Source organism: Onychomys torridus, chromosome 1, assembly GCF_903995425.1.
Source record: "Onychomys torridus chromosome 1, mOncTor1.1, whole genome shotgun sequence".
NCBI classification, from domain to species: domain Eukaryota; kingdom Metazoa; phylum Chordata; class Mammalia; order Rodentia; family Cricetidae; genus Onychomys; species Onychomys torridus.
The window spans coordinates 147,741,460-147,768,791 of NC_050443.1; the positions used below are offsets into that span (position 1 = coordinate 147,741,460).

At 42.1% G+C, this 27,332-nt stretch overlaps 1 protein-coding gene across 1 annotated transcript; it reads left to right on the forward strand.

Moving 5' to 3' along the window:
- The first annotated feature begins 5,662 nt into the window (after window positions 1-5,662).
- On the forward strand, window positions 5,663-25,883 carry Cd274 (CD274 molecule). Its single transcript, XM_036191604.1, has 7 exons — window positions 5,663-5,712; window positions 10,971-11,036; window positions 11,962-12,303; window positions 17,686-17,970; window positions 20,163-20,270; window positions 22,308-22,367; window positions 23,484-25,883. Exons 2-7 carry the CDS (start codon window positions 10,985-10,987, stop codon window positions 23,504-23,506), a joined length of 870 nt encoding a protein of 289 aa, XP_036047497.1. The 5' UTR covers window positions 5,663-5,712; window positions 10,971-10,984; the 3' UTR covers window positions 23,507-25,883.
- Window positions 25,884-27,332: the final 1,449 nt, after the last annotated feature.

Below are 27,332 nucleotides of genomic sequence, written 5' to 3' on the forward strand. Positions count from 1 at the left end.
GCCTAGCGATTGGCTGGCTATGACAGTGGATTGCGCGCTTCAGCCAATCAGCGTGGCCTTTGGATCTCCTAAGGGCTCCTATTCCCGCGACCTAGGGGTGTCCTTCCGGGGAAGGCGCCTGGTGCCGGGAGGAGGAAGGGGCGGGTCAGAGCCGCAAATTGCAACCTGCAAGATCTAGTCTAGTGGATGATTTTGAGGGAAGGCCGAAGAAGCAGCGTGGAAATGTCCCGATCCTGTAAAAATGCCACCATCAAATGGCTTAAACGTAAACAGGAAACAAAAACTAAACAGTGACCAGAATTTCCAGATTACCTTACGCCCTTTCCATATTACATATTCCTACCAGCAATGTCTGTCTGTAGTAAGGCTCTCCAATCTCTGAAGAAACACCCGAGGACTGATCAGCATTCTTATCCTTGCTTCCCAAGGGTTTAGGAAAATAACGTGTGTTTCACGGGCTCTGGCCTTTAGGAAGAGCCCCCTGCCTTAACCTTGGCTGACACCACACCAGAGAGAAGGCATCTAACCTCCTCCAGGCACAGACCTCCCAGGCTTGTGCAGAGGCTCCCAACTTCAGTCCTCCGTACTCCAGCTTTTAGCCTCTTCATCTCGAACACTTTTGTTCACTAGCCGGATGGGAAAATCGCAACAATATCTTTATTCCTGTTTGTGGGAGCGGGTGTGTTTCCAAAAGTAAAAGTTCTTGAAGGGAGGTGAGCAGCTGATCCCTGATAGTGTTTATGCGTGCAGACTAACCATGCCTTGATTCCGTTCCCACCATGTCACTGTCATCCTCTCACTTTGTCACTTCGGTCTGCAGTAAGATTAAAGTCATCTGATTACCATGCTTCGAGGGCTAAGTACTTAGATGCAGGCAAGGTGTTCCGCTCATGTAGAGCATTCAGTAGATGATGGCTGGCAACAGCGGGAGTTTCTGCTACCTATAGTCTTGAAGGGACCAGGGAGAGTGTGTAGTTACTAAAGCCAGGTGAGAGTTGGCATTTAGGCGAGGATGCCCAACAGGAATGTTCAGCAGAGGAAGCCGTGCCCTCCTTTGGGCAGAAAAGGTGAGAAAGGCAACCTTATGAGGCACAGAGGTCCTTGTGCCCACAGATAAGCACAAGGGAAACCAGGAATGTTAAGCAGTAGAACCAACTTCAGGAACTAAAACTCATAAGACTGTTCCACAAGTTGGGTAGTCTAGTATGTATACGACCAAGTCTGACATCTTTAAATCCTACATGTTTTGCTGTAACTGACACTTTTAATCACGGTTGTGATTGCCGCATTTCATCTTATTCATTTGATAGGGTATTTTTAATGATGCTATGGCTTGTCAAGGTTTACCACTGAAATGCAGTAACTGAAGATGACAGCCACAGGAAAGGTCAGAAAGTCAAGGAAAGCTGTTCCGAGCAGGGGCAGTTATATTTCGGAGTGTAACCTGAGTCAGATGAGGCTTCATGTGGCTCAGCCGAAGCATCTCATAGCATCCTAAGAATCAGAAACGTGACTGGGGAAGAGTGAGAAGGGAGTGGACTTTAACCTGCCTCAGCTGTATGGAAATACTCTGCACAGCGGCTGAGCAGGAAACTCAGCGGTGATGTCACAGTACACTTGACTAAACCCCTGCTAACTTCCTTCTCCTGGAACCCATGTGATTCACATGACCTTGTTCTCAACCTACAAGTCTCAGCCTCCTGTCCCAAGGACTGCACCTGGTCTCCTCTGATAACCACCTCCTCCTCCTCCTCTTTCAGAAAATAGTCCCTGAACTCTAAGATCTAGGGCTGGAGAGATAGCTCATCCAGTTAAGGGTACTGTTTGCTCTTCCAAAGGACCAGGGTTTGATTCCTAGCTCCCATATGGCAGCTTACAACCATCTGTAACTCCAGTCCCAGAAGGCCTGACACCCTTTTGTGACACAGACATACATGCAGATAAAACCCCCAGGCATATTAAATAAAAAATGAAAAGATAGATAGATAGATAGATAGATAGATAGACAGATAGATAGATATGTCTCAGTATATGTATACACACACACATACTTTTGGTTTTCATTCCATTTTCTGGCATAAAACTCCTAAAAACCTGTTATAATAGTCTCATTAAAAAGGGTGCTTAGTGACCCACCCAGCTGCTAGCTCTCTGGAGTTTCCTGAGAGATGGAAGTAGCCTTTGTTCTAGTGTAGTGACTCTTCTGGGTTCCTGGATTTGAGCTTGTCATCTGAATGGCCAAACTGTGGTTGGAGCATGGCACTTTCACCCTCAACTCCTGTCCTCCACAAAGGGGAGAGGGGCTGAAAGCTGACGTGATTAATATGGAAATACTCTGAGCCAGAGGTTCAAGCCAGCTGGGCTGCAGAACATCTGGAGGGGTCCTGGAGGGTAGTGAACCCAAAGAGAAGCATGGAAGCTCCCTCCTGCCCCCCCCTGACCACACTTTGCCCATCTGTATCAGCGATAATGTCCTTTACAATAAACTGGTTCACACAGGCGAACTGTTTCTCCCAATTTGTGAGTTACTCTAATTAAACAAACCAGAGGGAGTCATGGGAATCCTAATTCATCACTAGTCCATCAGAAGTTCTAGAGGCTTAGAATTAAGATTAGCATCTGCCATGGGGTCCATCCTGTGGTGCTTCACCCCTGACTTATGAGATGTGACTTTACTTCTCCGCCGGTAGTGTTGGAATTGAACTATAACAGAATCTTCTCAAAGCTTCCAGGAACATAGGCTCCTCAACCTACCTTCTTCTGCTGGTTCGAGTGCTGTTTATAGATGGGTGACTCCTCTGCCTAGCTAGCCAGTGGATTTGCATTATAGTCAGAATCAATCTTTCAAGCTGGAGAGATGGCTCAGCAGCTGAGTGCTGGCTGCTCCTGAGTTCAATTCCTGGCAACCACATGCTCACAACCATCTATAATGGGATCTGATGCCCTCTTCTGGTGTCGCTGAAGACAGGTGACTGATAGACATTAAAGAAATAAATATTAAAAAATAAAAAGAAGAATACAACCTTTCTCCTTAACCCTCAAGGCTGTTCATGGAAGGATGAGAGCCAACCTTTCAGTTTAGACTCCAGCCACACTGATAGTCTCTCCAAGAACTTGCCAGGCTTGCTCACCTTCACAGCCCACACCAGTTCTTCCCTCTGTTGAATACGCCCCTCCTGCAGATCATTCATGGTAATCTCCAGAATTTACTTTGTGCATCTCCTAACCATTGAGATGGTTAGTCTCCATCATCAACGAAGCAGAACATGAGCAGTGAGGAAGTTTTTATCTCCCCCAGATGAATAGAGTAGGTGGGATATGAACAGGAAATGGTGGCATTAGAGATGACCAACATGTTCCATTATTCAGCCTTTGCTAGCCACTGTTTTTCTCTTGTCTGAATGTTTCTCTATTCTCTTTGTCCAAATCACAAAACTCAGATCCTTTTCAGGGCTACTTCTCCCTTACTTATGCTATTTTTGGCTTAAACAATATATTTTGAAATGATAAAATAATTTTTTGAAATTAAAGTCACATCCTGCTTTTCTGCTTCTGGAGGACACCAATTTCATGAAGGAGCATGGTCCACGTCCATGGAAAAATAAAAGCCTGGGGAGTAGAAACAGGAGGTGGAGAGGTGAGGGAGCTCCTATTCACATTACTCACATGCAAATCAGTGCGAGCAGCTGTTGAGAGCAGGTCTTCAATTCCCAGTTCCCAGTACCCCTTGCCTTCTCTGTAGACTATTCATGTCAACCTTAAGCAATGCTTTTATCAAACAAACAAAAACAAAGCACCTCCTCCTTCTAGTTTTAAAAATAATTCACATCATAGAAACTATTAAGGAACTGTGACTTAATCCTCACTACTCAGATTGTTATTTCACTAAGAGAACTCAGCTAAATTGTGAGTCTCTAGAGTATGTTTTTAAAGACCTGAATTCTTATATGACCACACTAACATATCATAAATATGTCCTGGGACTTGGCTATCATTTTTAGAGAAAAGAACTATTAACTAGAAACGTGTTTGTCTGTATAGGTGTACATACACATATTCATGTTTAAACTGGATTTCTTCATATGAAGTCTATATTTAATTTTCTGTCAGTCACTAACGTTGGGAAAACTACTTTATTCCACTATTAGGGTTCAAAAGACATTGGAGCCTCCAAAGTCTGTTTCAATGATATTGCTGACATTGAGTTCCACATTCTGTACAGGTCCTTAAAGCAGTATCACCTTCAACATCTTCAAAGAATGGAGAGATGCTTTGAGAATGTGAAAATCCTGCTACATCCAAGCCAGTGGGCACCCCAATATTCACTCAAGGCACTACTTTAGAATTGCAGTTTTAGTGACGAAGTGGGAAGAGCAAAGGATGAAGAAGGCCCTTGAGGTCCAACAGTGAGATACTTAAATGATGACACCATACTCTATGGAGTTCCCATAGTTTCATCTTGAAAAAGCCCACATTTCCAGTTCCCAGAAGGGCTTTCTCAACTTCACCTAGAACAGACTTCCCCACATGGAACCTGAGAATGGCAGGATAGTAGATCCTCCACAGCAATCAGAAAGGGCATGGTTTGAGATGGGAAGTTCTTGAATGGTAAGGTAACCGAAGTTTCATTATGTCGAGGAACTTTGAGGAAGTCACAAAATCTACGATTTAAAAATATGTTTCCTATTATATAGACACACCTACTTTCTAGAATTAAAATCCAAATCATCTGTCTGTTGTTAACTGTCTATGTTGTGTAACATCTATGTGAAGTTATGTCAAGAAGGTCACACATCCAGAAAGGGCTTGGAAGAAGTGGGAAATGGGACAGTGATTTATTAAGGTGTCCAGATTCTGAAGATAAAATTGAAGTCTCGGATTTTATGACTTTAGATGTTTCATTTTTTTAAGCACTTACTGCTCAAGCATGGAAGATGTAAATTTGGATCCCCAGCACCCACAATACAAGCAGTGATGGTTCATATCTGAGAAACACTGCGGGGGAGGGGAGTTCCGGGGAGGGGAGGTTCCTGGAGCACACTGGTCAGTAGGTCTAGCCAGCTGCAGGCTCGAAGTTGGGTCAGAGAGACCCTCTCTCAAAAAACAAGGTGGGGAGCTGTAGAGGAAGACAACCCATGTGGACTTCTGGCCTTCACAGGCTCCCCACCCCCCCCCCCTCTCTCCATCCGAATAACAGCTGGACTTCTTTTAAGAAAGCTGATTTACAAGAAGTTTAACGCACGTTTGTTTCACTTTCGCTTTTAGTTTCGTTTTTTTTAAAATAGTTTTTTTTTGTTGTTGTTGTTTTGTTTTTTGCCCCCTTTTTTTTCTTTTTCACCACAGGGACTCACTATTGTATCCCTGGTTGCCCTGGAGCTCGTTGTGTAAACCGAGCTGACCTCCAAATTCACAGAGATCCACCTGCTTCTGTCTCCGGAGTACAGGGATTCAAGGCGTGCGTCACCACGCCTGACTCCACTTTCGGTCTTCTGTAAACTCAATATCTTATCCCAAAGTTGACTCTGAAATCATCATCTAGAAATCCAGTGGGACAGGCTGTTTATGGGGCTGGTCTTCGGTTTCGGAGCCAAGGTGGGCAGGGTTTCCACACGAGTGGGTGGTGCCTGTTTTTAAGGCTAGGGGACTCGCTGATTTTCTGCCACAAGCCAGGCTGCACTGCCTGCGTGTCGTCGCCAGTCTCCCCGCCTACAGGTAGGGAGCGAGCGTCTTCTCTCGGAGTCCAGGGACCGGTCGCTTGCAGGGTATATTAGAGCCAGAGTCCTAGAGTCTTTGAGGATGGAGAGAGGAGAAGGCAACAGGGAAACAGACAGCGGAGCCTGTTGCCAGGCTCAGTTGAGACCTCAGAATCAGCAACCTGTCTGACGATTATGGCTGTTAGCGTCAATGTCAATTGTGTGTGTGGCTGACTGTGTGTTATGAATGCTGTCCTGGGGTAGGTAGCCAGGTCAGAAGACTTGGTCCTAGCGCGACTTTGATTGTTCACTAGTAATGATTGGGTAAATCATCCCACTTGAAGCATCTCCTGAGGTCCCTTCCTCTGCCAAGATCCAGGACGCTGGAGACTAAGATTTTTACACTGTCTGCCCAGAGGACCTAAAGGAATCCTGGAAGAGGAAAAGAACTTAACATGAAAAATGCCAAGACATTTCTTAGACACATTGACCTTGGCTGTGTCAAAGTTTAGCTTGGGGTTGTCAAAAGCATGGTGTTCTATCTTATTTATTTTTAATCTGAATAGATGATTGCAGATGCTTTCCTATGAATTAAATAGTCAGGTTTTGTTTTTATTGCTATATTCCTTTGTGCTGGATAATTAAAGGGTATCACTCTCCCATTGATGGATGCACAGGTTATTTATAGTTGGTGACTAGCTCAGTCATTCACTGGTCATCACTATGTGCAACAGTCTGGAACATGGCTGGGTATTTCCTTTAAATAAACTCTTATAGCTACCTAGCTATGTCTGTGTATCTGAAAAATCTTTGTATGGAAAAGAAACTGAAGACGCATTCCAGAAAGTATATGCAGCTCACGAGGACAATGACTGACAGTATTTAAGGAGAACTTTATACTTTGAAAATATTATCCCTTTTCAGCCGAAAAGCATAGACAGGGGGTCATGGCAGTAGTTACATTCTGTAAGGTGGGACTGAGAGGGAAGGAATTTGGGCACTGGTTTTAGGATCATTGGATAGAATTTGAAAATTTGGTAAAACCTCACTCTTATTTTTGAGAAAGGAAGCTTGCATCTGCTTCCCTCCAGCCCTGGGAAGATAGTGAAGCAGTGTCCCATGGTGTTCTTCTGGACTTCCCCTGGGACAAACCTATTTCCCCAAGCCACTTCTTCTCCAATTCACACTTCTTTGCTCTATCTCTGCTCTTAGCTGGGAATTGGTGAAAGGTGGTCACAGTTTCTTGCCTGGGAATTGGTGAAAGGTGGTCACAGTTTCTTGCCTGGGAATTGGTGAAAGGTGGTCACAGTTTCTTGCCTGGGAATTGGTGAAAGGTGGTTACAGTTTCTCACCTGGGAATTAGTGAAAGGTGGTTACAGTTTCTCACCTGGGAATTAGTGAAAGGTGGTTACAGTTTCTTGCCTGGGAATTCATGAAAGGTGGTTACAGTTTCTTGCCTGGGAATTCATGAAAGGTGGTTATAGTTTCTTGCCTGGGAATTCATGAAAAGTGGTTACAGTTTCTTGCCCGAGGAAGAAGATGATGCTATGCTGGTAGACCCACTAAGTGGTGCAGATTCAGAAGTCAAAGGCCATGCTTATTTACATGGTTCCTGGATTTCCTCTTTTTCTCTCCAACTGCCAACAGCTGCACTCTGAGGGCCAGGGAGGAGAGGGTATGATACTGAACAAAGTGAATATCAGACCTAATCCATCACCTTTCAGTAAGCCTTTATCATACTAAGCTTTCAAAGCAGACTCATAATTAATGGATAAGCATTCCAACCGAGTCTACCGTCAACACTGACAATCAGGTAATAGTCCTTCGATGGATATCAGATGCCTCAGTATGACTCTCCAGTCCTTGGCTCGGCCATTTCTCCACAGCCTCATTTCAATAACCCCTGTGTCTTCATCCCATCTCATCTCCTTGGGCAGATGACTGGAGAGAAAAATTGTAAATATGTGCCTGATATTAGTAAGAGGATATAATGAGTCATTTCATCTCACTCTTTTGATAAATGACCCCCCCACACTTTTTTTTAAAGACAGTCTCACTATATAACCCAGGCTGACCTCAAACTCAAAATCCTCCTGCCTCCGCCTCTCAGATGCTGCTGTATCTGCCCTTTTCTAACACCAAGGGTTCATAATAGTCAGTAAGAAGCCTGTGGCCTTGATGGACAAGATCATTTCATTGATTGGATAATTATCAAGAGCTAAACATTTCTCTTTTTTTTTCCTTTTTTAATTTTTTTTGGAGCTGAAGATTGGACCCAGGGCCTTGAGCTTGCTAGGCAAGCACTCTACCACTGAACCCCAACATTTCTTTTAAAAAAATTCAAGTTGCATTTTTCAAGAATCAAATTAGGAAAAAAAAAATTAATGTCAGCACTGGGTGACAATGCAATGGTACCAATTTTCAGAATGTGTCACAAACTGGGAAAATAGTCTTTCTCTCTTGATCAGCAATTCTCTTCAGGAAGATCTATCTTCCAGGCCTAACCTTGGACCTGGCACGCAATAGGTACTCACCAAACATTGGACAAATACACCAATACTTACAATTTTGAAAAAAGGACAAAAAACAAACAAACAAAAAAAAAACTCCAACACCTAGCAGTAAAGGAGTTAAATATTAAGGGTCTATTAATTAGAAGACTTACAGAAATTATGTCAAAATCTTAAACTTTAAAAAAATGGATATTAAATATATAGAAGAACTGGGGCTAGAGAGACGGCCCAGGGTTTAAAGCACTTACTGATCAGGGACCCACAGCCACTTCTAACTCCCACTCCAGGGAAACTCATGTCCTCTTTTTGCCTCTGTGGGCACTAGGCACACATGTGGTACACATACCTACAAGCAGACAAAACACTCCTACACATGAAATAAATCAATCTTAAACAAGTAGAGGAAAACTCTCTTTACAGGGAAAAAGGCTGAAAGGAAACTATTTACAAACAAGCCCAGAGTGGCCACCGTTTCTCCAACTTGACACTCGTGGCGGCGCTATGGACCATCTCTGATTCTGCCGTCAGGTGCTGTTCTTTGCCTTGAGAGGTCTTGACAGCATCCTGGGCTTCCATCTCATCACGTCGGTAGCAGCTCCCCTCCTCCTCTCCAAGCAAACTTTGGCAACCAAATCTGTTAGCCAATATTACCAAATGTTCCCTGAAGGAGAGTGATGCAATGCACTTGCATTAGTTTTTATAACAACAACAAAACATAAAAATAAACTAGCGTGTTTATTCTACCTCAGTGAAGATGTCTAGATCCATTTCTAGGGTCCTTCCCATTCGATCACTTAGTCTGTTAAATACTCAGAAGTTGGGTAGGTGAGATGATTTTTTTTTAAAATAATGAAAGTAAAACATTTATTTATTCACTCATTTGAAAGTTGTACGCACATAAGAAAAATGAAGAAACCATTCATGATTCCATCTCTCTTTTTCTACCGTTCTTTCTTCCTTTAAAAAAGTATAAATGGGTGGGAACTTACCTGTGCTCCCTGTAAAAGTCACATTTCACTGGAGAAAATCATGGTCAAGCAGTATCTTCAGATGGGCTTGGGGGGTGTTGGTTTTTATTTTGTTTTGTTTTGTTTTTTGTTTTTGTTTTTGTTTTTCGAGACAGGGTTTCTCTGTGTAGCTTTGCACCTTTCCTCGATTTGTAGCCCAGGTTGGCCTCGAACTCACAGAGATCCACCTGCCTCTGCCTCCCGAGTGCTGAGATTAAAGGTGTGTGCCACCACTGCCTGGCTAGGGGGATTGTTTTAAACCACAAATATACTTCTTTAAATATTGCCCTCCAAGTTCCTTCCTACATTTGCAAACTCATTCCCTATGCAGGTACTAAATTTTGTCCTTCCTGGTATTTTGAGTATATACAGTTTTATTTAGCCATTAGGCTACATGGAGTGTTTCAAGTCTGGGGCTGTTGTTAGTCATTTCATCCCTGTTATATTTGTGTTTATTTTTCCCCCTATGGTGATTTCTAAGATGGGGATAGAGAGGTCATATGACATGCATGTTTAAAGTTTTAACAGAGATTACCAATTTGATCTTTAAAAAAGCTATACAATTTCACATCCTTACCAATAAAAGTCAAGAAATCCTGTTTACATGAATTTCACTAACCCTAACTATGAGGAAGCCCTAATTTTGGTAGCACAAAAGGCCAACGATGTTCTCATAAATCTTCAATATTCGTTCTTAGAAAGAACATCCTTTCCTGCGTTTGTATTTATTATCCTCTGAACTATATGGGACTCCTGTTCATTTTCCACTTGACCTCTGTATAGTTTTCTTACTGAGTTTTAGAGAGTGGATGCCAGCAGCCCTAGTCTTCTGCTTTATACACCTGTCGAATAGATTCTGTAGAGACAGAGAGATCAGGGAGATGCTAAAAGGGAAGACCGACTTTGCCCTGAACGTTGTAAATGTGAAGACCACAGAAGAGGTAAAGTGCTAATGAGTGGATCAGCTGGGGTGGAGAACTAACTTTCTTTGACAGCCCTTTTTGGACATCAGTTCCCAGGAAGAACAGCTTCTATCTTCTGCTCAAGGCTCCTCCAGTGCCCAAGACAGTGCCACACTCAAGGAAAGATATTCAGCATTTACTGAGTGAATTAGGAAAACGTCAGCAGGGTGGAGACTAGGACCCAGACGGCTATACCTCAGAGAGGTGCTGAGTCGCCAAGACCTTAGGAAATGAGACACACTGAATTCTTCTCCCTTTCCACTCCCGTTATTAGCATGCTCTCTTTGTTGGGGAAAAGAGTTATAATTTGAAGGAGGTGACAAGCAGAGGGGAGACTCTAAGGGAGAGGAAGCATTGAAAAGTGAAAGTGAAAAGCAGGTGCTCTTTGCTTTGAAGCTTTACCTAAGGCAGGTTTTACAGATATTTCTCAGTGGTGAGAAGCCTGTGGTGGAGTTGGGGGGGTATTTTTTCCCTTGGCTTATTTTGAATGTACATTATCAATTGGGGGGGGGGGGGGACAAATAACTCAATTTAAAGATGTTCATCTCGTCATACCAATTTCTTTTCACTTGGTTCTGTATAACTTTGAGTTACAAAATGAAAGTACTGAACTTTCAACTCTGCAGCTGTGTTTCCGCACTTACAAAACAGAACTGCTTCAGTTACAGCCAGTTTGTCTGTGTTTCCGTACCGGCTCTTTGGAGTTATTTATATATGAGAGGAACAAATCTACCAGTGTCCCATTGTTCAGCTATGTGAATTAAGCCCTGCACTTTCTGTGTTTCCTGTTTCTAGATAATTCCAGAAACATGAGGACACTTACCATTGTTACATTCACAGTCTGCTGTTGCTTGCTAAATGGTAAGTAAAAACTTTTCAGTGGGATCTGTATTTTCAATATTTTAACCATGAGTTAAAAATTAAAGTAATGTGTGTGTGTGTGTGTGTGTGTGTGTGTGTGTGTGTGTGTGTGTGCATGATCATATACATTTGCTAGGCATGTATGTGGAGGTCAAAGGACAACCTTGAGCATTGTTCCTCATCTTCTACCTTGTTTGAGACAAGTTCTCTTATTTGTTGTTCATTGCTGAGTACTGCAGGCACTGGCCCCAAACCTCCTGGGATTCTCCTGTCTCTACCTCCCATCCCACTGTAGGAACAATGAGGTTGAAATTGCAGGCACATGCCACTGTAGCTGGTTTTTACATAGGTTCTGGGATTTGAACTCAGGTCCTCATGTTGTACAACAAGTAGTTTTCTTACTGAGCGATCACCCAGGGCCCTAAAATAATTTAAAGGCATATGCTTTGCTTATTAAAAGCACACTCTAGTTTTCCTTCTTCATAAACAAGTGACTTGTATCATTGTAAAAGATGGAGAAAAATACAGGAGCCATGGGTGTAATTTAGTAGTGGAACACTTGCCTGGCATGAACAAAGCTCTGGATTCAATATCCCAGCATTAGAAACAAATAAAAGCAAACAAAAAATAGGGGGAGGAGGTGAATATAAAAATACAGATAAAACAAAATTAATGGAGTGTCCATTTCCCATAAGTAACAGCTGAAAATTCCCAGGGAAATGGCCCACTGGTAATATTGGTTTCTTCTAGACAAGGCTAGGAATACACTATTTCAGTTGCTTACGTTCTTCCCAATGAAGAACTGTTAGAGAAGAATTTTAGTGTTTATGTGACTCAGATGAAGTGATTGTAACCTTTTACCCATTTTTCAAATGTGTTTGGAGGACTTTTCCATCTTCTGAAGGCTGGTCCTCTTTCTTTCTAGCATTTACCATCACGGCTCCCAAGGACTTGTATGTGGTAGAGCATGGCAGCAATGTCACGATCGAATGCAGATTCCCAGTAGGACACCAGCTGGACCTGCTTGCGTTGGTGGTCTACTGGGAAAAGGACGACAAACAAGTTATTCAGTTTGTAGATGGAAGGGCGGACCTGACACTTCAGCACAGTAGCTTCACAGGGAGAGCCTGGCTGCCAAAGGAGCAGCTTCTACAAGGAAATGCTGGGCTTCAGATCACAGACGTGAAGCTGCAAGATGCAGGGGTTTACTGCTGCATGATCAGCTATGGTGGAGCCGACTACAAGCGGATCACATTGAAAGTCAATGGTAAGCATTGCCCTGGGTAAGGAAGTCTTGACCTATACTTAAGACATCTCTGTAATGTTGAGAGCTTTTCACTCTTGGAAGTCCACACCTACTTTTTGCAGAACAATAGCAGCCTGTTGGTATTTATTTATTTATTTGTTTGTTTGTCTGTTTATCTATCTATCTATCTATCTATCTATCTATCTTCCTTCCTTCCTTCCTTCCTTCCTTCCTTCCTTCCTTCCTTTCATTCATATACTCCTCCAAATGAATACCCCTAGCCCCTTGTGTTTGAAAGATCCAGTAGCAGATAATACACAGCTGTGCTCTGTGGTACTGTAAGCTTTCAAAGATTAAATGCCAGGTGTTTACTTCTTATTACCGTAAATGCAATATATACTTACAAGTAATTTGGATCTCATGGAAAGGAAGAGAATCACAATACTGTCTCTCCTCTCTTCAGCACTATCATCCATGACATGCATATACTATTTGTGCATCCCTCTAGAACCTTTGAATTGGGTTGGTATTTTTAAAAATTCTATCAGGCTTAGCACATTTCCTTCTTTTGAATATCTCCATACAAAATTCAATATATATGTATATACATACATACATACAGCCCACTGTAAGGTTCACATTAAAAAAGACAAGGTTAATCTATAAGAGATGAAAAAAATGATGATGTTAAGTATAGAAGAAGCCATTTTCCCACAGAGATGGTATAAGCTATGCTCACCAGGCATACATTCATCTCCAGGGCCTGTATCAATGTTACTTGGGAGTGCTGAGGAGGAACTACTAGTGTAAGTTTCTGGATAAGGACCTACAAAAAAATGTCATCAGGTCACTGGAGTTCAAGGTTTAGGGTTGGAAGCAGCTAAGGGAAGGAAAACACCTGATCGACCTCCCCTGCTTTCACTGTGGATTTCACAGAACTGAGAGTTGCACACATCCCAAGTGTGAACACAGACAATCCAAATGCCTACCAGGACCAGAAATCCCCCAAGGCTCCTGTCTTCATATACTTCCCAAAGTGGCATCCCTCTGCTTTGGAACCCCCTTCTGTGGTCGGCTGAAACCTCTCCCTGGTTGATAGTGAGATGGATTCTGTCTTCCCCAGGCATACATTTAAGATGACCTGCTGCTTCTTTTTTGTTTTGTAATAAGTGTTTAAATGTTTGATTAGAATTAGATAATCTCCTTTGATCTTTGTATTCCTAAGCTAGTGTGAAGGTCAATATTAGAAAAAGTTCACTTTTTTTTTTTTTTTTTTGAGCTAAGGATCGAACCTAGAGCCTTGCGCTTGCTAGGCAAACGCTCTACCACTGAGCTAAATCCCCAACCCCACATTTCTTATAAGGGATCAAGATAACTATTACCTAAAAAATTATATACAGATTAGAAAAAATGTGTCCATTTGATAGTATATTAACGAGTTTCTGATGCTGGATCACTTAAAGCTACCATTGTTTTGAAAATATCACTTGTCTTATAAGCTTTATTTTTATTGTCTTTTACTTATAATTCTTCATTTATGACATTCATGGAACATAGGAGGTGGTTGTTCATATGAGCATGTGTTAGTACATCAGCAAATATGAGGCATCTATTGTGTTCCAAGACACTTAAAGGAATTATGAAGCCTGAAGGCCATGAACAGTCAAGGCTGCTGAACCTGGGATAGGGGAAAGAAAAATCCTGCAATCAGGAAGGAAGCATAGAGTTTAAGTCTCTGTGCCCAGAGGTCTCTCGTGGCTTGTTGGGAGTAGCTGACTTTGTAGTGAGGAAGAATGTATTCTAGATTATCGGCTCCACAATATCTCTGATGCAAAAGGAACCTTTTGGAACTGATGGATTCTCCATGGAGGGATCCCTGATGAGGCAAAGCTGATAGCCAAGCAGACTTGAAGGTCTGCTTGTTTGGCTATTTTGTTTTCTTTAGACCTCACTACGTTGGAATTCTACTCTCAATTAATCTTGTCGTTTGCATGCAGTCAGTGGTTTGGGAGCTTAGCTGAGCTAGACCAAGGATTTGAGCCTTGACTTTGGTGGGTCTTGTGGCTCCAATCTGTAATCCCAGCTATTTGGGAGGCTGAGGCAGGAGAATCACAAACTAGGGCCTTGTCTGGGCTATATATAGCTCGTTCAAGGGTAGCCTGGTCAACCTAGCAGGATCCTGTCTCAAAAAAATTAAAAATAGGAACAGGACTGAGGCCATAGCTCAGTGGCAAACACCTGCCCAGCAGGTATAGCACCCTTGGTTCAGTCCCTAGTACCTTGGTGGCTGGCATTTAGGAGCTTTACATGCAGAAGAAGTAGAACTCCTGAGTCATGTCCTATGCAAATGATTTCACAGCAAAGCTGCCCCATTTCTCTTCCCATCACTGCAGGAATGTGGTAATAAGCTTCCCAGGAGGGGCTTCACTCACTGTGGGGTTTTAAAGGTGAAGCATTTCAAAACTGAAATCTTAAAGGGTGTAGTTTTGTATTAACTCAATTACCATTATCTCTTTGGGTGCTATTATACTTTCAAAAGGTTACAGAAGACCCTCAGGCATCTGGCTTTCAATTGAAAATCTTTAGCTTTAATCACCGAATTTAATATAAGAGAAAATGAAATGTCCATTTAATGTTTCTGGGACCTTAAGTGATATTAAGCAGCTGTAAGAAACACTTTAATCATATAGATAAATGTTTAAGGACTGTCATGGCCCTGTTTAAATCAATCCTATGTCATCTGTTCCCATCTAACATGCCTCACGATATCATGTTTATTGTCTCCTTCCTTCTTCTTGAACATAAACTGTAGGTGCAGCAGTTTGGGTCTGTTTCAGTGCAATTAAAAAAAAAAAAAAGAAACTATTTGTTGAAGGAATGAATGGTTGTTTCATAAACGATGCCTTAACATTTTTGCTATATGAACAGGCTCAAATATGGGAAAATTTATTTCCAAGACTGTTTGTCATGAGATGTGAGAACTTTCTTAAAGTCTACTGCAGTACGGACGAAAAAGGGGAGAAACAGCTGTGCTCACAGTCCTAATCTGACTGATGACAATAGGAGCGTTGTCAGAGTTAACACTTAAGCAACTCCTAATACGTGTTAGGCCATGCACTGGGCTTTTTTCTGGTATGAATTCATTTAGTCTTTAACATGACTCTGTGGGGGAGGCACTTGATCATGGCCATGCTATTTTTTTTCCTACTTACGATCTTTCAAATCTGAATGTGTCTTTCAATCAATGGCATCTTAGATTCAATGATATGTAGCATTATTCTTCTCATTTTAAAGTTTTAAAATTTCCAAAGAAATAATGCAGTTTGCCCGAATTCTACCCAGCTAAAATTATAAAGCCAGGTTCTAAACCTAACTAGCCTGGTTCTAAAATCTACATTCTTACTAACCATATTTTGTTGCCTATCTTTGTACTTCTGGAGTATGCATTGAGCTATCTAATGGCTTTAAAACTAGCTTGAACTTTTCTTGGTCTTGAACTAGGGAGCAGAATGTTCCAGATCTAAAGTGGAGGTTTCCAGGCAAGCAAAGCAGAACCGCTTGTCTGCCCTTTCTGTAAAGCACTATAAACTTATATGCGATTATAAAGAACAAATTTGATACCACTACATAGCTTAGATCGTTAGACATTGTCATTTTGAAGATCAAAAGAATGTAACTGTCACTGAGTTCATACAGTTGGTTCAACCTAATCCATGATATATTCTTGAAATGGAAAAAATAGACATCCAAAAGGAGAGAGAAATAGAATAAGCAATATTTGTAATGTCTTGCCAATTGTGGCAGCGTTGGTGTATGCCATGACGAAATTCATCATTAACAAATGGAGATGTTTGCAATAATCTTGAAGCTTATTTTAGCCAATGCTTTATCATAGCCAAGTCAGTATTTGTTTTAAATTTAGAAAGTGGCTGGTAAAGTCACTGCTGACATTTTGTTTTGCTTTGTGTTGAATTTTTGTTTGTTTGTTTTGCTTTGTGTTAGCCTTATCTTCAAGCCTCCATTTCTTTAAAGAGACTTTTGAATGGGCTCGTTTTTTTGTTTGTTTTTTTTTTTTTTTTAAGAAGGTCAGTTCAATTAATAGTAAACAAGGGGGTGGGTCTATAACTCAACTGGTAGAATGCTTGCCTGCCATATGTAAATTTCTGGTTTAAAATAGGGTGTGGTGGCACACACTTGCCTGGAATTCCAGGACTCAGGAGGTAGAGACTGGTCATCTTTGGCTACATAGCAAGTTCAAGGATAGCCTGGTCTACATGATACTCTTTCTCAAAAACAACAACAAAATAGATAGGAGAATTTGAAAAATCCATAGTAACCCAAATATGAAACAACACCCTTCCCCTTCCTGTGTCAGACAGTGAGGTACAGTGACTGCCATCAACATTTATGAGGCATAAATAATTTAACAGGTACTATAGCAAACATGTTAGTAAAAGTTCTAATGTTTCCTTTCTGTGTCTTCATGCATGTGCTCATCTTAGAGGCAAATGATGTGGAGGTTAATCAGTTGTGGATGGATCCACTCATTGGTTCAGCATGTTCTTCTAGATGAAGCACTGTTCTTCTTGAATTAATTCCCAGGAAAAATAATAACAGAAAACAAATAATTCACTCCAAATGTTTTATCAATGACAGTGATTTTAAGTGTAAACCTTGAATTTCCCAGAAATATTAATAAAGTCATGTACCATGTGAGGTAGGCCCTAGTGTTGTGACATTATTTCATGAAGTGCCCATTTAATAAGGTATAATCGGTGGTTTCATTTTTAATTGTTCTTAAATATGACAAATACAAGACTGAGAGATCAAATGCTCATAAAAGACCTTACTTTTGTGTTTTGAAATCATAATTATACTTGTTTTATTGGTGGCCATTTTCTTGATTAAAGGGCAACAAAACATCATGTCTTTATTTCAGCTTTGCTTTATCCTAGCTGCTCTGTGTCAAATTTCTGTGAAAATAGCACATTACAAAGCTCTTGTTATGTCTTTGGCTGTGGAGTAGGGAGCAAAGTCTCCCTTCTAGGCTCTAAGTGATTCTCTAAAACATTGTGAGTAGAGCAGCATTTATTGACTAAATAGAAACAGTTTATATTTAGATAGAAAGACCTGTGGTTTCAAGATGATAGTCTATTTAGTTGATACATTTATTCTGAGCACAATAAACACACCGGTGTGATTATTACAGCAATGTGATTGTTCCTTAAGACCAAACTTGGCCGAGATTTTGAGCAGAAGACCTGAAGCAGACTAGAACACACTCCCTGCTGCCAAAATGGCTGAGCTGGAGGCACAGTTCTAGAAGAATTGGCCCAAGTTGATATTCTTTGTGATCCACCTGAGATGGGAGAGAGCCTTGACCTCTTTTTGCTTATGACCTAGCCCCGTACCGCAAAATCAACCACAGAATTTCCATGAATCCAGCCACGTCTGAGCATGAACTAATGTGTCAGGCTGAGGGCTACCCAGAAGCTGAAGTCATCTGGACAAACAGTAACCACCAGTCCTTGAATGGCAAGATCACTGTCACCAGTTCCCAGACAGAGGAGAAGCTTTTCAATGTGACCAGCACTCTGAGGATCAATGCAACAGCTAATGATGTTTTCTACTGTACTTTTTGGAGACCACAATCAGAGAAAAACCACACAGCTGAGTTGATCATCCCAGGTAAACTGCTTAACTCTGTCTCTTGTCCCCTAGCATGATGGCTGTCCATCAAAGTCATTCAGTGGTCTGGCTGAGGGCACGAATAAACAACACTATGTTTACTAAATATATGCTATTTCCTCATTTTCTTGCATGCAAGCCATAATGCTACTTTATAAACATTCAGCAAGTGTTTATTGAGTATTTACCCATGACAAACTGCTTGTTAGGCATTGAGTATTCATAGATGAGTAGGACAAAAACCACTGTGCTCCAGAACAGGTGACAGTTGCATGGAGGAAACACTCTTGTAGCTGGGACACCATGCGGAATGTGAGAGAAGGACTCAGCTTATGTTTCAGGAATTGAAACCTTATCCCAGTGGAGCTGCCCTCTTCTCTCCAGGGCTCCTGCAGTAGGAAGCAACTGCATTGTCCCTCTCTTTTTCACTATGAAGGATCCTTTCCCCCTATATTCTTCCTTAGGGCATTCTCTGATGTTTCAACTCCAGGAAGCCTGCCTTGTGCATAGAACATGAGGCAGATGTCTCTTGGCAACCTACTAGATTTCTGTATAGTTCACTTTCCCTGTAAGGGTTATAACTCACCAGGCAAGGGTATTGTAGGGATAAAATGAGCTGTAGTATACGGAAATTATTTGAGATCCTTGCCTGCATAAGTTCAGCTGCTTTTTGAACCTGTTACCTTACAGAAATAGGTGGGAAGGGAGACATTCAGGTGAAAGGCTCAGAGCATTATGAGGATATAAATCCATAGGTAGACTAAGGAGAGTTACTTTGCCTCTATCTATCCCTCAATGTATATCAACAGTAGTGCTCTAGGAAGTTTAGAGAAAATAAATAAAACTTCAAAGAAAAGTCAACTAATATGAAAATTCAGCCCAGGATGGGCTTGGAACCAGAAAGAGCAAACTAGCTTAGGAAACAAAGAAGACATTCTAACTGGAATTGGACACTCTCATAAAAGCTGTATTACTGGTTTCCTGTCATTAAGTGCTCTTCTATGAGGCTGGAGATGTAGCTCAGTTGGGAGAGAACTAGTCCAGCATCCACAAAGAGCTGAGACCCAGCACCACATAAACCTGGTGATGTAGGGCTCAAATGTAATCCAAACACTTGGGTGGTGGAAGCAAGAGGATCAGAAGTTCAAAGTCATCCTCAGCTACATAGCAAGTTCAAGGCCAGCATGGATTACAAGAGACTCTGCCTCAAAAGTAAAACAAACGTCATCATAGTAATACCACAAAAAGCTGTTTTATGGCTATTTATTCATGGGGCTTCCTGGAGTAACTTACTTAGCCACTCTGTCTTCTGGTCTGTAACTTGGGTTTGTTTCTTTCTTTTCTTTTCTTTCTTCCTTCCTTTCTTCCTTCCTTCCTTTCTTTCTCTCTCTCTCTCTCTCTCTCTTTCTTTCTTTCTTTTTTTAAAGAAATACTTGGTAGATCTAACATAATGTTATTTTGAAATGCAAATAAAATATATGTGAACAGGCTTTCTAAAATGTGTAGTTAAGTATTGTGGACCTTAGTTGACTCCTAGTGGGGCCAAATGGAACAATATGACAAGAGACGGGAGTTGGCAATCCCACAGCATCCTTGTGTAATGAGACCCATCTTTTCACAAAACTTAGACAGAGACACTGGCAAGAGAAGCCAGTAACTAGAATCTCCAGGGAGTTTCAAACATGAGAGAAGAAAAAACAAGCATTGGTTCCCTCATCATGCCCACAGGAGTGGGAGGTAGAAGCCGGCGAGCAGTGCCCAGTGGTCTGCCATGTTCTAGAGTGGGCCTTCCATGCATGCCATGTTGGCTTAAAGCATATATAGTAAATAGTGCACAAGGAACTTACTTCACTGAGGTCACCATTTAATATTGCAGTCACTTTCTGTAGCACTATCCTAAACATGTCACAGACAGCCTCACAGGAAATTCCTAGCATTTCCCTTTTACAGGCCTGTTAAAGGATGGTGCAGTTTCCAAAGCCGATCCGTAGCAGTAGAATTCAGTCTGTTTCATGTGTGCAAGGCTGGAGTTCTTACTTCTCTGTGCTGCTCCCCGTTCCTTGGGAGACCCTTCTCGTCCTCCCAGACCTGAACTGGCCATTATCTTTTAGACTTGAAGAATGACCATTCTCCTGACTATTTCCCATCAAAACTTTATCTTTAGTCGGCATCTTTTTGATTTTGTTTTTCAGATCTGCCTGCAGAATTTCTCCCGAGTAAGAGGACTCATTGGGTCCTTCTGGGATTGCCCCTGTTGCTCCTTGTTGCAGGCATAGTCCTTTTCCACCTAAGGAAACAAGGTATTTCCCTCACTGCTGTGCTTTCTGTGCTGCCTGTGCGGAACCGCACGAAGGTCTTCTTACCATGATACTGAGTAGGCAGTGCCAGAGATGGTACCTACCAAGACTTGATGAGGGCAGTCCCTCATCACAGGGAGCAGTCTGACCCAACAGGCTAGCAGAGCCTCCCTGGGAAACTTGGCCTGAAGGTGTTGCCTTTCACTTTCAGCGGCTCACTTTCAGTTCTGTACAAAGTAAGTTTTCGCTGTGATTCCGGTGAGCCAGGGTGCTAAGTCTTCCTTCAGTCCTGCTCATATTGCCATTCTGCACCACCTCTTACCTGGGAGTGTGGCACTGAACCGTGTGGTATTTTGGAAGGGTATGAGTTGGACAAGGGCTGAGGGAAGCTAAAAGACTGAGCTTCCAAGGTGGCGCTGTGGGGTCCAGGGTTCAGTAGTTGACAGTAAAGCTGGGCAGTACCGCTGTGTGTAGTCCAGAGCTGAGGTGTAGGGCAACGGTAGCAGTGGAGGTTGAAGAAGACAGCCATAAGGTTTCTTTTTACATGCAAATAACCACGGACTTTGCAGAGACCACAGTGCCTATTGGTCTCAGCTAAATTCAAGCCACACATTCCTTATTGAGCTGAGTTCTGAGTACCCTAAGTAGGAAAACATTTCTGTCTAAAAATGGTATCTCTACCACAAAGCATTTTTTGCAAGATTTCTGGCGGCAAAAATATGACATAGTGTTTTAAATAATTTTCATATATTTATTTCAGTATTTGCTCATAAGAATGATTAAAATCTAGGAAAATGAGTACATTCAAATAATGTCTTCCTGTTGTAAGATGACTTAGAGTAAACCTTTCCCTCAATGCTGTGAAATGTGTCCCAAGAGAGCCAGAGATGTATGGACTTGTCTGAAGCCAAAGAGGGAAGTAGAGTATGGACGGGAAGTCCATCTTCAGGGAGGAATTCCCCTCTCCTCCTTCTGTGGGTAGGTCTATGGGGAAAACGATGCAATGGAGGGGATAGTAACCAGCTGCTTCCAAAGAATAGGCCCTGACCAGAACCAAGAGGGTTTTCAGGATGTGAGATCAAGTTCCAGTGACATATCTGGACTGGAACTAGACTTGACCTTGCACAAGGAAGTTGTTGCCAAATTGAGTCGGGAAGGATTGGTTGAGGATTGAATTGCAGAGAGACAGTAGGTAATAAAGCAGCTCAGAATGTCAGCCATCTCTGAGGGAACGACGGAAAACAAAGTAGACAATGAGAGAGAGAGAGAGAGAGAGAGAGAGAGAGAGAGAGACAGAGAGAAAAGAGGATGAAAGTATGTATCCTAAATTGTTGAATAATACACTCTGGAGTTTGGCACATGGAATAAGGAAGTTCATGGACTAAAAGTCTGATGACTAAGGATTAAGCAGTATCTCATAAAAACCTTGAATTGATACTTGAGTCACTGTGGGTCATAGTTGTAAGGGTTTACAAAAAGTCCATGAAAGACTATCTGACACTTATACAATCGACACGAATGTTTAATTACTCAAGAACAAAACTTCCAAACTGTGGGGTCAAACCTTCTGACCAAGGGCAAAATGGCGACCCTGAGAGAAGCCGACAGGCAAGATTAGGGGAATTCCAGCTGTGATTAAGTGTACTTTGAAGTGATTGGATATAGAGCCTTATTGGTACAGGAATCATTTTATCATTGGCTCATGACATCTAGTCAGTAACTGTGGTTGCAGGGGTCTGTCTGCTGCGTCAGGGGTCTGCGTAGAGTGTTCTTGCTTATGTGGCCAGGTAGGACCCTGATTGGCTACCAGACTGGATGTACTTCCTGAGGTTCTGATTGAAGCCAGACATGAGTCATCATAGGATAGTGGGGGAATATGGGCAGAGGTCTTAGCAAATCTGCCCCTAGGGGGGAAACAACAACAACAACAACAACAACAGCCCAGCTGGCCCTGTTAGGGTCAGTCCTTTTGTAAGAGGGGACGGCCACTGCAGTAGTGTTTGTGCTCTGTGGAATTAAGATGACTTTCTTCTCATTTAGTGAGAAGTCTAGACGTGGAAAAATGTGCCATCGAAGATACAGACTCAAAAAACCAAAATGGTAAGTGTGACTAATAGAAGGGCCGGGAAAGCTGAAGGGAAAGAGCGGGGAAGCAGCCTAGCATGGTCCTGCAAGACTGCGCTTCCTGTGCTCTGTAGACTGAGGCAGGGGGATAATGAGTTGTAAGCTAGGTGAACCACATAGCAAAAAAGCCAAAAACAAAACAAGAAGAAGAAAAGGCTATTACAACAAGAGAAATCTACTAGCCATGCTCTCCTCTCATTCCAAAGGAGGCTGTTTGTGAGGACTGTTGGCTCCCCCACCTCACAACTCGCACAGGTGAGGGAATTCTGGGATGGCCCTGCAGAGTAAAGACTGGCCAGCAGCCTTATGCAAAGAGTTGGGGAGCAAGAAGGAGAGGGAAGCTTCTGCCTAAGCTGCTGCTAAGGCTGTGCCTTCACCGTAGCCCTACAGCCAAGGACAGTGCAGAGTTAGCTGAATGTGTAACTAAACAAATGATTCTGCCGTGTGGTTAGTTGTTAATTGTTTCATGGGTGGGCTGTGGTATTTCATTTCATCAACCTGCCTCCAAACACTCATATAAATATGAGAATCATCTCTAGTTTATAGGAGAGAAAACAGAGCTGGAAAGATAAAATAAGGTGTGTAAGAATACACATCCTTACCATGGGCTTTTGCACTCAAACTATGTGCTTCAATTCATTCTGCTACTAGTGTCTCTGTAAAAGTAGAAAACCCTCAACCAGCCAACTGCACTAAATTTTTAAGTAAGTTATATTGTTTTCTAATTCATTTTACTATTGTTAGAACCCAGATCTAACACTAAGCCCAGGATCTAATGAACTTGTACAGACCCAGGTAGGTTCCTCATATGCATTACCATTTATGTTGGTCAATTACTTAACTTGAATCAGGTTGAGGGTTTCTTAGTCCAGCAGACTTTCCCTTTGAAAACCATGGTAGTCCCAGACAAACAAGGATGGTTAGCTATCCTTCATCATGCAAATGTAGTCAGGCATAGAATTTGTCTCTGCCTGATTGCAACATTATTATATGACCTGGCATATGTCCAATTTGTTTCTCTTGCATATCTTCATACATTTCCCCCCACACTCCCTGCCCCTGTGAAATGACTATACTATCATCACTCTCCAGCTACACAGTTCGAAGAGACGTAGGCAGCACAGAAGCCTCTGATCTTCAAGGTGGGATTGCCAGTCTGTGATCTGTGAATGAAGGAGCCCTTGCAATGCGGGTCCAAGGACTCAAAATGGAACCTGGGAAGAGAAAATAACAAAAAGAGAAAGTGTTGGAAGGGGAGCCTAGGACAAAGGACATTTCTGCAGGAGACACCAATATGCATGTTGTCCATCAATCGTCTTGGGAAAGTGGGTTGAGAATCCCCGACCTAACATCTTGTCCTTGCAGAATCACCCTTTTCCTTCACTCAGTGCCTGGATGAGAGACAGAGAGCCACAAGTGTTGACGTATGAGTGTTTTCTATTTATTTTGAGTCTGTGTGTGCTTGCCGTGGGAGTGTGGTTATGATTGATGCATTCCAAAGACATAATAGAGCTAAAATGTAGTCACCAAACTCAACTGCTGCTTATCATCTTGTCCATGGGCAGAAATGCGCATTTGTGAGGTGCTTGGTGTCGTCTGTAGCTACTGGTACAAATGGAGGACACACGATTGCTAGAGCTCTTGCTACATGACTTGAATAATCTTTCTCTCAGTCCTTGAGGCTCTGTGTAGTAGTTGTTCTCTGTATCAGCTCTGCACGTGTCTGATACTACACTCAACAATCTCATTTCATCTCCATAGCAACCCTCATGGTAACTTCTATTATATGCACTTCAGAACCCAAGAAGCTGAGCACTTCAGTAACTTGCCCACCAGTTTCTGTCCTTCAGCCACTGTCCTCTTAGGTTACAATTTGTAGCTAAGAAATGGATTCAAAAGCTTGTTAAGTAGCATTGCATATCATGCTGTGCCTCTTGTACCATGCTGGCCCTTGAGTGTAGAGATGTAAGCCAGAGCACTGGTTAGATATGCTTATGCATGTTCAATAGTCAAAGCAATGTTCATTAACAAGGGATCTATATTGGAGAGACTTCTTGTCTAACATTGTATTTACTCCTAATTTGTTTTCTCTGCCATGCAATCTCAATTCCTCCATATAATATCTAGTACTGTTCTTCTTTACTTTTCTATCGAAATGATACTGAGGTTTGGGGAGATAGCTCAGTTGTAAAATACTTTCCTCACAAGTATGAAGCCCCAAGTGTGTTCCCCAGAACCCACCCACATAAAGAAACAGTTGGCTATGTCTCCAGCACTGGGAAGGCAGAGATAGACAATCCCTAGCTCTTGTCGGCTAATCTGCCTAGCCTGCTTGGTAAACTCCAGGAACATGAGACCTGATATCTCAAAAAAATGATGTAGACAGTGCCTGAGAAATGATGCTTACACACACACGTGCACCACACACTCGTGCACCCTCATGCACAGGAACACACGTACAATCTAAAAACATGTCAACATGGAGCTGACTCAGAGTGGTCCCTCAGACACACAAAACAAAACAACTCTAAAAACATGTCAACATGGAACTGACTCAGAGTGGTCCCTAAGACACACAGAACAAAACAACTCTAAAAACATGTCAACATGGAGCTGACTCAGAGTGGTCCCTAAGACAAACAAAACAAAACAACTCTATTCTATCACCTTAGCCATGCTATTCCTTTCCCAGAAGCAACTGATAGTAGTTTTTGCACATATATTTTCCCAAAGACAGTTAATATGTTAAAGTATTTATATATTTTCTTAATTCCTAAATGGTAGCTCACAGAGCGTTTGCCGTACACTTTGCCTTTTTTATTTAATGTATTGATCCTTATGCAGCTGCTGGAACTTATTTAAAGCCCCAAGAAGAGAACTGCCTCATTTCTAGATTTTCCTTCCCATCCCTCCAGGTGCCTCTTACACGGTCTGGGCCAGGCACTGTAACTGCTCTCTGTACCTATACAATACCGTGGAGCACTTACTTACTTACTGGCCGAGTTTGTGTTTGGCTTATTTTGTATCTGCTCAAAGGCAGACCTTGAGTCCCCAGGGTATACTGAGTCAACCCAATACCAAGGGGCAGCTTTATTCGTAACTCAACAGAAGCAGATCTGGAGTGGTGTCTCCATGGTTGTTTTTCCTCCATTTTTTTCCCAAACGCAGATGCTCCACCTGCTTATTCCAGGTTCTCCCAGAAAATTCCAGCATTGCTCCTTGACTGTTGGCTGCCCTGGACCTGCACTTGTACTAGGAAAAACCCATTAGCTCTGTGTGAACCCTTGAAGGCCACTGCCTCTCATCACCACAGCAGCCTCTAAGAGACTGCTTTTCAGAGGATTTCAAAATCAATGCTTCTTGGGGGAGGAGGGAAGAAGGAGTCCAGAGCTTTCTTTCAATCTTCTTTGTTTTGTCACATGTCAAGACTGAAGAAACAGGCCGGGTATGGTGGTGCATGTTTCTAATCCCAGTATTCAAGGAGGCAGAGGCAGGCAGATCTCTACATAGAGTTCCAAGCCAGCCAGAGCTACATAGTGAGATCCTGTCTCGAAGGAAAGACTAATGAATCAGAATCCCCAAGGGAACCAACCCTTCTGTTACCTGTTCACACGTGTTTATTTGTGGGATGATCCTCATGACAATTCCTTGTTTGTATGAAGTTTAAGAAAATAGAGAATTGAGTGGGACATTCCACTTCTTCACTTTATTTGAAATCTTAACACCGTCTCATGGTGTTGGATTGTAAAGGCACTTTATACTTTTGTGTTGTGTATCACCATAAATGGAGAGTTTATTTTGTATCTAATTGTCATTGTATTGCATTAATTTAATAAAATATTTTTATTTATTAAACGTTTCTGTTTCTTAATCCAGTTTCATCTCCAGTGAGAAAAGGTCACTGAGAACATCTGTATCCCTGTCTTTATTGTCCCCCACACAGCTTTTTATTGAATATGAATGATGCAAATTATCAAAATAATTCATTTAAAATAATGTCTGAGGCGCTGGAGAGAGTTCAGTGGTTAAGAGCACTTGCAGCTCTTACAGAGGACACATGGGTTCAGTTCATAGCCCTCACATGGTTGGTCACTCACAGCCACTTTCCAGGAAATCAGTCCAGTGCCCTCTTCTGGACTCCGGGTACTGAATATACAAACATACAGGCAAAAGATTCAAACCCATAAAATAAAAATAAATATTAAAAACCTATTAAGCTCAGGAGACAGAGGCAAATGGATCTCTGTGAGTTGGAGGCCAGCCTGGTCTACATAGCAAATTCTAGGACAGCCAGGGCTACACAGAGAAACTCTGTTTTGAAAAAAATGAAACAAGACAAAATCTATTCAGCAATTTCAGTCTCTTTGCTTTATAGGTCTAGGGAAATATGAAGAAAACAGTCAAAAGTCTTCCATCCAAATTGGAGACTGGAAGTGGGTTGGGAGGAGAAAGTGGAACCCCCATAATCAGGAACGTGAAGGGACTTTGCTATGTGTGTGAACATGGAGGGTGATAGCATTACACCATGACGCTGCATGTGCTTCAACCTTCTGGTTCTGGAGAGGAAGTGAGAAACCTAGAGCTGAGCAAAGCGCAGGACTAGGACCCAAGATGTCTCCGGAACCATAAGGAAATCTGCACTCGCTTTAAACAAACATCATCACACTCACCATTAAAGAAATATGTTGTCTCTCTTGGTCACTTCCTCAGCGATTCAGCTTGAAGAAGCTTTTGATCTTTGGATAATTCCTTAAAATCAGATCTTCTCAAAGCATGGTGGCCATTTCTAATGACATACGACAGACTCCAAATGTTTTTAAAGAAAGATCTGTATCTTTATAGGAATAACGAGACACTTTCTATGTCAGTACCAGCAGAAGGCTCATGACAGGGTCGGCCTATGGGCCAACATGTTGATGAATGCCTTTTCTCTGAATGGTT

Excerpts from the sequence above, each read along its gene's own strand:
- Cd274 (XM_036191604.1), top strand. The coding sequence starts at position 10,985 with ATGAGGACACTTACCATTGTTACATTCACAGTCTGCTGTTGCTTGCTA. Across the intron at positions 17,971-20,162 it reads AGCTGAGTTGATCATCCCAG|ATCTGCCTGCAGAATTTCTC; the intron begins GTAAACTGCTTA and ends TTTGTTTTTCAG. Across the intron at positions 20,271-22,307 it reads TTTCCACCTAAGGAAACAAG|TGAGAAGTCTAGACGTGGAA; the intron begins GTATTTCCCTCA and ends CTTCTCATTTAG.